Source organism: Erythrolamprus reginae, chromosome 5, assembly GCF_031021105.1.
Source record: "Erythrolamprus reginae isolate rEryReg1 chromosome 5, rEryReg1.hap1, whole genome shotgun sequence".
In the NCBI taxonomy this organism is placed as follows: Eukaryota; Metazoa; Chordata; class Lepidosauria; order Squamata; family Dipsadidae; genus Erythrolamprus; species Erythrolamprus reginae.
The window spans coordinates 102706014-102718780 of NC_091954.1; the positions used below are offsets into that span (position 1 = coordinate 102706014).

Sequence of the window (12767 nt, forward strand, 5' to 3'; positions counted from 1 at the left end):
TAGCTGGCTGGTCTGAACTGCATGTTAAGCAGTTGTTTAAGCAGGGTTAGTAAAGTTCAAAACATAGATAATCAAGCTGACATGTTCTCATTTGCCTTTATAAAAAGTAAAAACAATTTAGACTCAAATGCACAGAGAACTTGTTGGGAAACTGCTAACCAGCAAGTAGGGAAGGTCAAGCAGGGAATTAGCCTTGAGTTGTTGTGAAGCTGCAAGAGAATTAGGATTGACACCCTTCCCCACATTCCTGGAATCTTATTTGTTTGTTCCCAAGAGAAGACAAGCAGTCTGGTGAGATTTTTGTATTATAAGTAGAATACAATAAAGTAATCAGGTTGAAACAGAAGGCCAGCAGGGTAGGAGCAGTACAGACATCGGGGGGAGTTGATTGCATAGAGCCGGGGCGGCAACAGAGAAGGCCCTCCTCCATGGTCCCGCTGACCTGCACTGCTTAATTGATGGGACCTGGAGGAGGCCAACTCTGTGTGCTCCTATTGGTGTCTGGGAGGTATGTGGCAAGAGACAGTCCTGTAAATAGTCTGGCCCTGAGCCATATAGGGCTTTATAGGTAATAACCAAAGCATTGACATTCTTCCTCTGCCTGGACCTCTTTTGCCTTCAGTCTTCTCTTGGAGGATTAAGTGATGTATGCTGTATTTTTTCTCGGTGTCGCATCACATATCCAAAATATTCCAACTTTCTCTTTTTTAAGGTTCTTATTATTTCCTTTGACTTTCCTAGAAGGCTTATCACCTCCTCATTTCTGATTTTGTCAATCCAACTTATACGTCTTTGTTGTGGTTAGCTCTGGCCCAGCTCCTGCCCCAAGGACTGTGGATGTGGGGGAGACATCCACATGCTGCAGGCCTGTTTTTCCCCCGGTGGAATCTCCTCTGACCAAGAAGACATGAGTGACAGGGAGGAGGAGAGTGTGGCAAGACAGCTCAGAAGGAGATCAATTATCTAGCTCCTCCTTGGATTCAGAACAAGAGTTAATGATATAGCCACGCATGCGGAGAGAGATGCATAGGCAACAACAACTGAGAGATTATTATCAAAGAAAATGAGGCCACCTGTGGTTGGGTGGGGCTGTGGTAATTAGTGAGGCTGCTATAAATAGCAGCCTGTGGGTTTGGCCATTGTGGAGGATTATCTGATCGTTGTGTTTCGTGACTGCTTTACTGACTTTGACCTTTTGTGTGCTGATTTTCCCCCGCTTTGAAACTAAACCAGAGCAGAGTGTGTTTCACTTTGTGAAAGAAGAAGGACTGTGAATTACCTCACAGCTGCAAGCTAAGTATCACAGAACTGATAAGGGACTTGTACAAATTACCAGTTTGTTTGGAGGTGAGTGCTCTTTGCTATACCAAAAGAGGGCTTAGTTTAAGTGAATTTTCATTATAAAGAACATTGTTTTGAATTTTCAAACGTGCGTGTGTCTGAAATTTGTACCTGTGAATTTTTGGGAGGAGTCTACCAGAGAGCCCGACAGAACACGTCTTCATATGGAATGTACAAATACAAAGAATGAAACTCTTTTCCAAATAAACAGGGTATGAATTGGCCAAGGCTAAAATTTTAAAACCTTTTAGACATGAGACCCAACTTTTCAACACCTTCAAGAACTGATATCACCTCTTGACAAACCTTAACTTCTTAGCATCTGCTCTCTCGGCTGAGTCTCCAACGTGGCTTTTCTTACCTTTTGAATTTTATTCCAAACACGTTCTTTATCACTTTTCCTCCCTTCGAGGGTGTCCATAGCATCTGCCATTAGTGACTGCAGCTGTGACACCAAGATAAAAATTATCGGAATGGAATTCACACAGAAATAACTTCCCTAAATACACAGATTAAAAGCTAATTAAAAAATCATTTGTACGCTGATTATTTTATTGCTCATCTTTTGCACAATGAGCAGCATCACTTCGTTCTGTTTTTCCACTATCCCCTCTCCTTGGACCCATCCACATTTTGCTTTTTTGGTATCGGGGGATAAATAATGATCGCAAATAAGTAAATAGGCATTAGTAAATATGAGCTTTTAGGATTTTTTGTTGGTAGGCAATATTTGCAAAAGAATTGCATTTAAAAAAGAATATTTGTGTTTGGTTGCAATAAGGAAAAATTAGTACATATAAATTGCATTAGTTTCAATATATGCATAGTTGTGTGTTCTACTAACATTAAAACGAGACTAAAATTATAGCATATGGATATTTTAAAACCTATTCTTTCTGAATTATTTGCCTATTTGTGTTTGGTTTTGTATATTCACATTCATAGGCCACCAATTTGTCAATGTACAAAACTAAAAAACAAAATTATAAAAAACCCATCACAAATGTAAAAAATTGTTAATGCTGATGGGACAAGCTATAAACAGCCTGCATCTCACCCTAGCTCAGAGCCTGGATAAAGAGCCAGATAAATAGTTTGGTGTAGTGATAACAATTGGGACTGGCAATTTGAACATTAAATAAAGTAGTTGCTAACATCACAAAACATCACAATTTTACTGTCTTCAGCTTTCCTTCCCTATTTTTTTAAAAAAACTTTGATGGTATTGGTTTTTTTTAATTTAAAACTAGAATATCTATGTTACAGTGAATCAGAACACATGCAAAACATCTTAATTAATTGAATTTGTTTGCCCCCCCATCTTGCTGCCAAGGCGACTCTAGATGCTTACAACATCAAAACGAAACCATAAAGATAAATATATGCACCAATGTATAAAAATCTCAATAAAATCGTGGTGAATATACAGCTTGTAACTAAAATTGAAAGATGGGGAGGAAAGGACCAACAGAATGTAGTCTATGCTTTATTCCATAGGGTCAGTACCTTCATTAAACTTGGGAAACTATAAAAAAATAGTCTCAGTTTGACTTTGAACATCATGTAAGATTTATTTGGTTTTAATTTTGCATGCCACTGTGACCTCTTCAATAACCTGGTCAAACAAACCATTATGGAATGCAGTTTGGGAACCCAACCTCAATTGGATTCATTTTATTTATTTATTTATTTTGTCAAACAATTATAGGGTGATAATTTGTACAAATAAAACATTAGATCAGTGTTTCCTAACCTTGGCAACTTGAAGCTATCTGGACTTCAACTCCCAGAATTCCCCAGCCAGCATTCGCTGGCTGGGGAATTCTGGGAGTTGAAGTCCAAATAGCTTCAAGTTGCCAAGGTTGGGAAACACTGCATTAGATAAGTAATGATAAAAAGTAACAAAAGGACAGGGACGGTAGGCATAGTGGTGCGCTTATGCACGCCCCTTACAGGCCTCTTATTTCAGCCCCTCTGCTTCAAACTCTTCTTTACAAACTTGTTTAAATGCATGCTTTTGTTTATAAACATCCATGTGAATTATATCTATTTGTGCCCTAAGAAGCATTGGTTTATTCATGGTAGAATATTCATCTTGGGTTTCCGATGCTGCCAGGTTTAATAAAGAAAGCTTGAAAGCTTTGCAGACCCGCTAGAGGTGATTTTGCTGGCAACGCTTTCCCCTTGAAAAGGTTATTGGGATTCTCCAGAAGGTGAGGTGCGCTACTGGAAGAGCTAGTTTTAAGTACTGTTTTCATGGCATGCGTTTAAACTGTGATTGGGCTGTCACTCTTCCCAGAAGGGAAAGGAAAAAAACCTTAGACACAGTTCATTTGCATATCATAATTAATTTAAATGCATGCACAGTTAAAATTATCCCTTGTAACAGTTTGAAGTAGAACTTGGGATTCTGTCTTTTATCAGAAGGACTGATATATTTAGGAAGGGTCTACTTCAAACTGTTGCAGGGGATAATTTTAACCAGTTTTAATGATCGGGGGCTCCACTTAACATTTCTAAGAGGAGCCAAGAGTTACTGTGGGTGGAAACGGTACTTATACAGGCAGGATTAAGATGCTGTTTCTTTCCTTCCTCCAGATTTTCTTTACTTTTAATGGGTGAATTAAAGACCAGCCTTTGTGTTTCTCCTCTCCGATTTTCAGCCATTGCATTCAGTGACTGAGCATGCAATGAGTTGCAAAAATGTGGATTAGGGACCGTACCACACATGTCTCTGGGATTTATAGGTTGGTAACTGTTGTGGTTAGCTCTGGCCCAGCTCCTGCCCCAAGGACTGTGGATGTGGGGGAGACATCCACATGCTGCAGGCCCGTTTTGCCCCCGGTGGAATCTGCTGATGAAGGCTCCTCTGACCAAGAAGACATGAGTGACAGGGAGGAGGAGAGTGTGGCAGACAGCTCAGAAGGAGATCAATTATCTAGCTCCTCCTTGGATTCGGAACAAGAGTTAATGATACAGCCATGCCTGTGGAGAGCGATGCATAGGCAGCAACAACTGAGAGATTATTATCAAAGAAAATGAGGCCACCTGTGGTTGGGTGGGGCTGTGGTAATTAGTGAGGCTGCTATAAATAGCAGCCTGTGGGTTTGGCCATTGTGGAGGATTATCTGATCGTTGTGTTTCGTGTCTGCTTTGCTGACTTTGACCTTTTGTGTTCTGATTTTCCCCCGCTTTGAAACTAAACCAGAGCAAAGTGTGTTTCACTTTGTGGAAGAAGAAGGACTGTGAATTGCCTCACAGCTGCAAGCTAAGTATCACAGAACTGATAAGGGACTTGTACAAATTACCAGTTTGTTTGGAGACGAGTGCTCTTTGCTATACCAAAAGAGGGCTTAGTTTAAGTGAATTTTCATTATAAAGAACATTGTTTTGAATTTTCAAACGTGTGTGTGTGTCTGAAATTTGTACCTGTGAATTTTCGGGAGGAGTCTACCAGAGAGCCCGACAGAACAGTAACCCAGAGCTATAATAATATAACAGCTTTCCCCACTTTTGAGATCTTCCTTTGTGGAGGTAACATTGGATTCAGTCACTAGCCTCGTCTCTAATGGTTAGGGACAACTTGTCTCCAGAAATTGTGGATGCTCCAACATTGGAAGATTACAAGAAGAGATTGGACAACCATGTGTCTGAATTGATGCAGGGTTTCCTTTCAACTCTGATTTCTATTCTATTCTATTCTATTCTATTCTATTCTATTCTATTCTATTCTACTCTACTCTACTCTACTCTACTCCTCACCCAACTGAAAGAAGAAGTACATTTGCATGCAGTATTTTCTGAAAAGGGTACAAGGTTTCTGTAAAGCTGACTGTATCTTTAAGATGTGTTTAATTTACAGGAATTAATAATGACATTTTTTTGTGTTTCCAAAAGATGCTTCTGTTGGGATGCATAGCTTTGAGTCTATGGATAAAGACTTGTTTCCTTCTTTCCTTTCTTTTTGGCCTCCTATCTTAAATCTTAGAGTCCTTATTTAACAATCTGAATAAGCAAAGCTTGGTTACTCTGGAACACACCAGCAATTTAACTAGAGTTTAAAAACCAGTTTAAAAATCTGGATTGTTAATTGCAGGAAAGTAAGTTTTAAGAAAAAAATTCTGCCTTGTTGTGGAAAAGAGAGGAGAAGAAACACATTAGGGTATTATGTACACACCTATTTGCTTTTATAATGATTGCATGCGTTCGTGGTGACTATCAATATATTTTGAGAGAAGACACTAACAACAGAAGAACAGAGGGGTAATTCATCCAAAATATTAAGCATTCTGTGAATTGTTTGGCTTTCATGTAGTGTTCTATATGGTCTCAACCAATGCAATTTGTAAACCATGGTTTGGGACTGAGATGTACAAGCCCATCCAACTATGATTTACTCAATAAATCATGGTTAGAGAAAGCATTGCTTAGAATAATGTGCAAATCCAATTGGGAATTCAGTTTGTCCTTGGTTCAGTTTGTTCTGTATCATGGAATTATCCATATTAGCTTCTTGGCTCTGACAAGGCCTCCTCACATTCCAGCTTTGTGATATGATCAGCAAAATTAAATTCTTAAGCACATAAACAAGATTAGATCTAAGAGTTTCATTTGATTTTCCTGATTCTGACCTATGCTGACTTTTATATTTATTGTAACAAAGACAAGGCTCTCCTGTTTCCATCAAAAACTGCAATCCTAATCTTGAAATGTATGGGGCGAACAAGTTAGGGGGATGTAGTGAAAATTATCACCAAGAAAGAAAGCTTCATGCTTTCAGCATATTAGTAGAACTAGTAAACAGCACATTTTTCAACGCTAGGAATATTCTATAGCAGATGAAAATCTCCAGCATAATTAAGCTACAGAATTCAGGAATGAAGACAAATATACATGTCCCAGGATAATGTTGTGGGATCCAATCAAAGTGCTTTTGTGTTATTTCTTTATTTTCTTTCTCCTACCATATGGAAAGCTTAAAAGTGCTGGCTGTTAATTATCCTTTTTAATTATAATTTTACTTATCCTTATGGACATAAACGTCTTCCTCTAAATACTTAGGTTTGGCTTGATTATATTACAGATGTATGCTCGGTTAATATGGATAACAATGGATTCCAATTCGGATAACCTTATTTTTTCCCCCCCACAGTCTGCATCATCACAAACTTAAGATGTTTTGTGATACATTTTCTAGGTTGAGACAGAATTTAAACCAAGCAAATGGAATAGGACAGTAGAAGATTCTAAACTGTTCAAACACTGACCAAGCTAAGCAAGTTGCATAGTTGTGCATGGACATCTTTGTCTGTTTTTTCAAATGTTTTGCCTGAATGTAGCCAGTTAGTAGCCTGCCTGCAAAACACACATTGTGTCACTGCAAGATATTTTCTTTCTTGCTTGCAGGCTTTGTGGTATTTTTGTGCTGGCTGCATTGGGGAAACAATGTCCAGAATTAGCTGTATTTTCATCTGGACCAGCAGAGGGTCTTCTTGTGGTTTCAATGATAAATTCCTCAATGGGAATCCAACCCTGAGGATGGGAAGTGCAGGTGTTTATCCACTAACACAGTTCCAGCAGGGATTGATGACTGGATGTGCCAATGTTGCAAACATCTGACCCATTTTTATTGTCTGCTTTTATAAGGCAGGTTTCTGCCCTGAGTGATTTCTACTTGGATTTTGAATTAAGCCACTAAGACCCGGCTTTGCCAGCAGGCCTGGGCATCCATGATTTTAACAACTATCATGGTCATATTGTATGAATGTTTGTATGCATGTTGATGGGTTAGTTATTATGGCTTTTAATTAAGATTTTATAGTTCAGTTCTTATAATCGACTTCTTCTTGTTTTTGCAATTTTTATACTGTTGTAAACCACCCTGAGTCCTTTGAGATTGGGCGGCATAGAAGTCAAATAAATAAATAAACAAACAAACAAACAAACAAACAAACAAACAAACAAACAAACAGATAGGTAGATAGATAGATAGATTAGATAGACAGACAGACAGACAGACAGATAGATTAGATAGATTAGATAGATAGATAGATAGATAGATAGATAGATTAGATAGATAGATAGATAGATTAGATAGATAGATAGATAGAAAGATAGATAGATTAGATAGATAGATAGATGGATTAGATAGACAGACAGACAGACAGATAGACAGACAGACAGACAGATAAATAGATAAAAAGATAAATAGATATAGATAATTAGATAAATAGATAAATAGATAAATAAATAAATAAATAAATAAATAAATAGATAAATAGACAAACAAACAGACAAATAAAGAATTAAAACTCATTTCCTGGGTATTTTAAGGGTCAAAGACAGGCATAGCAACAGCAATAGCACTTAGACTTACCATATATACCATGTCACAGTGCTTTACAGCCATTTCTAGGCAGTTTATAGAGTTAGCATACGCAACAGATTCAAACTTAATATTAACCGCTCCAAACCTGACTGTAAAAAATATGAATTTAACAATAGAGTTGTCAAAGCGTGGAACTCATTACCGGACTCAATAGTGTCCACCCCTAACCCCCAACATTTCTCCCTTAGACTATTCACGATTGACCTCTCCAGGTTCCTAAGAGGTCAGTAAGGGGCGTACATAAGTGCACTAGTGTGCCTTTTGTCCCCTGTCCAATTCTCTCTCCTTTATCTCATATATCATATATATTTTCTTCCTTTCATATATCTTCTCCTCTATTTTACATATTATCTTTATATATATTACTTCATGTCTATTCTCTTCCATATGTATTGTGTATTGGACAAATGAATAAATAAAATAAAATAAATAAATCTGGGTCCTCATTTTATCGACTTTGGAAGGATGAAAGTTTGAGTCAACCTTGAGCCTAGTGAGATTTGAACTGCCAAATTACAATCAGCCGGCAGTCAGCAGAAGTTTCTTCTTCTTTTGAACAATAATAACAACCAAGAACCTTAATGCTCTCAAGCCCTTTCACAAGGTCATTGGAGTCTTTGATTTTCCTCCCAAGAACAAGTAATCTTATGTAGATGTGTTTCCTACTACATTTGTCCTATCTTCACACTTCATCATGCAGCAAAATTTTCTTGCAAGAGATGCTTGGTGTTTACATCCCTACCCTATGTCAGATTATTGTGTCCTTCTTCATATTACTGTATTGCATCACATATGTGATAGAACAGTAACTAGGAAAAATATAATTTACAGTCTTTCACAGTAGAACAAAGATATCGAGCAATGGCCATAAAAATATCAGCCACTTCATACACTTTGGCAGAAGGTTATGCTCAAGATTTCAGAGTCCCAGTACATATTCCTAAGGACCAGGAAACAAAAATACAATTCTAGTTCCTTCCTTTGTCCTCCAAACCAATTCCAAAAGGACTGAAAGAACAGCATGCTTACCAGTTCTGCATCTGGTTGGTTGATATCCTGGAGGTAAGGAATAGTGGCAAGCTCAGCCATTGCTTGATTGATCACTTGAGATTGTTCCTTGATGCGCTGCAGGCGTCCAAGGAGGCTTGCATATTGCAGCTTTTCTATCACACCTGAACATGCACAGAAGGACTCCTGGGCTCACAGGGAAAAGAAAAAAGTGCTTAGAGGTCGAAGCTGTGGAAGTGGCCTCATTTCATCCCTTAACAACTGACATTGCCTCTTATTATAATCGCACAGTTGACTTTCAGATAAACAGGCCAATGCAATATTTTTTATCTATAATGGTTAACTAGGGGTGAACAAGTATCGTTCAAAATATGTATGCTCCCAGATGCTATAGGCCAGCGATGGCGAACCTATGGCATGGATGCCACAGGTGGCATGCAGAGACAAATCTGCTGGCACACGAGCCGTTGCCCAATGTGCATGTGTGTGCCAGCCAGCTGATTTTTGGCTCACACAGAGGCTCTAGGAGGGCGTTTTTAGTTTCCAGAGAGCCCCCGGGGGAATAGGGGAGGGTGTTTTTACCCTCCCCTGCTCCAGCGAAGCCTTTGGAGCCTGGGGAGGGTGAAACACGAGCCGAATGGACCCACCAGAAGTTAGGAAACAGGCTGTTTTCATCCTCCCAAGGCATTGAATTATGGGTGTGGGTACTCACGAACATGATAGCGTGCGTTCATGCTCTTTCGGCACCCGGGGAAAAGAAGGTTCACCATCAATTTGCTATAGGCAGTGATCCTTAATTACTTTTAAAATAGGAAGTAATTGCCCATAAACGCTTTAATCATTTTAATCATTATCTAGAACGGAACTTTTATAGTAATTAAAGATAATTGAGCTACTTGCCTAATCTGTTATCATACTGAACCTTGTGGGTTACCTTAAAATGTTACTGTACTCTTCAACAAATAATGCTGCCTATCATTTGTCCTTTTTGTGGCTATTCAAATAATGTGACTTAATCAACTGGAAAAGAGTCCAAGCACCTATTTGAAAACTTATCTTGGTCGGTAAGCTACTCCCACCTGGTCACATGGCTGGCAAGCCACTCCTACCCAATCACATGACTATTAAGCCACACCCACAAAATAAGCCACCCCCACAGTGTGGCAGTAAAAACTTTGGCAGCCCATCACTGGCTATAGGTACACTCTTCCTCTGTCAACGAGTTGATAGTGAACTGTAATTACAATATGGCAAGAATAGAGAACATTATTATATTAATCGATAATTACCAGTTTATATTATAGAATATGGAATAACAGAGTTGGAAGGGGCCTTAGAGATCTTCTAGTCCAACCCCCTGCTCAAGAAGGAGATGCTATACCATTTCAGACAAATTGTCGCCCAATCTCTTTTTAAAGCCACCAATGTTGGAGCACTCACACCTTCCGAGGGCAAACTGTTCAACTGGTTAATTGTTCTCACTGTCAGTACTAGGTTGTTTATCTTTTTGTTCACTTTCCACCCATTGCTTCAGTTTACATTGAAATCCTAATTTATTGAACGAAAGTTGAATTAAAATGTTTTTTTTAATTTGGGTCCCACCCCTTTCATTGTCCTCCCATTCTAATTTTATTTTATAATCTAGTTCTCGGCATAGTAGTTCAAGGCCATTTGCAGTCCTTAGGCCTCCAACATGGAGGTTGTTGATGAAGTGGCAGTAAATCTCAGCCACACATGGAATCTATTAGAAACATAGAAACATAGAAGACTGACGGCAGAAAAAGACCTCATGGTCCATCTAGTCTGCCCTTATACTATTTCCTGTATTTTATCTTACAATGGATATATGTTTATCCCAGGCATGTTTAAATTCAGTTACTGTGGATTTACCAACCACGTCTGCTGGAAGTTTGTTCCAAGGATCTACTACTCTTTCAGTGAAATAATATTTTCTCATGTTGCTTTTGATCTTTCCCCCAACTAACTTCAGATTGTGTCTCCTTGTTCTTGTGTTCACTTTCCTATTAAAAACACTTCCCTCCTGAACCTTATTTAACCCTTTAACATATTTAAATGTTTCAATCATGTCCCCCCTTTTCCATCTGTTAGCTGAACTATATTTTATGCCCAGATTTACTGCTTCTCCAGAAAATTGCTAGGCACATGCTTAAGCAAACAAGTTCAGTACTTTGTAGAACAGTTCTAAACTATGTTAGACCACATCAGGGATCTGTCACTGGGGGAACTTGAAAAATTGCTAAAAATCTCATCCAAGGCACTTGCCCATAGTACCTAGGTTTACCGCTAAGTCCATGCGACAGACAATGATCGATCATTTTTCCTGCTGGCAAATGATATTAAATCAGAGAGGAAACACAGCCAGGGGAATCCATCGATTGGTTCCTAAAAACTGTTGCATATTTAATATTGCAACCACAGTAAGCAATCTCATCATCAAAGCTGAATAAAGATCCCGTACTTTAAAAGGGATATGGAGGAACTGGTGCAGATTGAAACTGGAGACCTGTCAGGATGATAAGGGACATAGAAACTAAACCCCAGGGGGAAAGGTTAAAGGAGGCAGGGATTTTTAGCTTGCAAAAAAAACCCCCAACAACCAGAAAGCAGAAGGGAGAGATGATAGTTGCTGCAAAGTTATAAAAAGACTGTCAAGCACAAGAAAGGACATAGATGTTCTTTGTTGAAACCGAGAGCAGGATAAAGATCATATTGTGGTTAGCTCTGGCCCAGCTCCTGCCCCAAGGACTGTGGATGTGGGGGAGACATCCACATGCTGAAGGCCTGTTTTGCCCTCGGTGGAATCTGCTGATGAAGGCTCCTCTGACCAAGAAGACATGAGTGACAGGGAGGAGGAGAGTGTGGCAGACAGCTCAGAAGGAGATCAATTATCTAGCTCCTCCTTGGATTCAGAACAAGAGTTAATGATACAGCCACGCACGCGGAGAGCGATGCATAGGCAACAACAACTGAGAGATTATTATCAAAGAAAATGAGGCCACCTGTGGTTGGATGGGGCTGTGGTGATTAGTGAGGCTGCTATAAATAGCAGCCTGTGGGTTTGGCCATTGTGGAGGATTATCTGATCATTGTGTTTCGTGACTGCTTTACTGACTTTGACCTTTTGTGTGCTGATTTCCCCCCCCCCGCTTTGAAACTAAACCAGAGCAAAGTGTGTTTCACTTTGTGAAAGAAGAAGGACTGTGAATTGTCTCACAGCTGCAAGCTAAGTATCACAGAACTGATAAGGGACTTGTACAAATTACCAGTTTGTTTGGAGACGAGTGCTCTTTGCTATACCAAAAGAGGGCTTAGGTTAAGTGAATTTTCCTTATAAAGAACATTGTTTTGAATTTTCAAACGTTCGTGTGTCTGAAATTTGTACCTGTGAATTTTCGGGAGGAGTCTACCAGAGAGCCCGACAGAACAGATCAATGGAGGTTTTTTTAGAGTGGGGGAATTTTTTTATTAGGAGGAATTGGGTTATGGTTAGTGATGGGCGAACCCAACGCTGTTCGGGTTCGGCAAGTTCGGATGAACTTTATGCAAAATTCGACCGAACCCGAACCGAACCCGAACTCTGAATGCTGCGTGACGTCAAAGCTCCGCCCCCGGAATCCCATCGATTTTTAATTTTATGGATTTTTAATTTTTATTTATTTTTATTTTTACAAAAAAGGACACTGCAGCAGTGCTGCAAGCAAAGGGCGGTCCTTTCACGTAAAAATAAACATTTATTTTTACGTGAAAGGACTGCCCTTTGTTTGCAGCGTCACTGCAGCGTCCTTTTTCGTAAAAATAACAATGTTTATTTTTACGTGAAGCCCACCCTTTGAAGGAACTGGGGAATCCCTCCCACGAAGAGATTCTGGGGGCGGAGCTTTGACATCACCAGCAGGTTGCTAAGGACGCCAAGGTGATCCCTTCCTGGATTCTCATAATATGAAATTATGAGATACTGACAAAGGAGAATATTTATAGCTCAGGGTTGAAATAATGGATCCTTGGTGCT

The 12767-nt window shown here is 39.3% G+C and overlaps 1 protein-coding gene across 1 annotated transcript in view; it reads right to left on the reverse strand.

The window, feature by feature from the left end:
- The window catches only part of SPATA16 (spermatogenesis associated 16), a 262235-nt gene that overhangs the window by 55999 nt on the left and 193469 nt on the right, over positions 1–12767 (reverse strand). The window contains exons 8-9 of the mRNA XM_070753649.1: positions 8759–8923; positions 1703–1786 (exon numbers count right to left, since the gene is read on the reverse strand). Coding sequence (XP_070609750.1) covers positions 1703–1786; positions 8759–8923 — 249 coding nt within the window. The remainder of the gene's footprint in view (positions 1–1702; positions 1787–8758; positions 8924–12767) is intronic.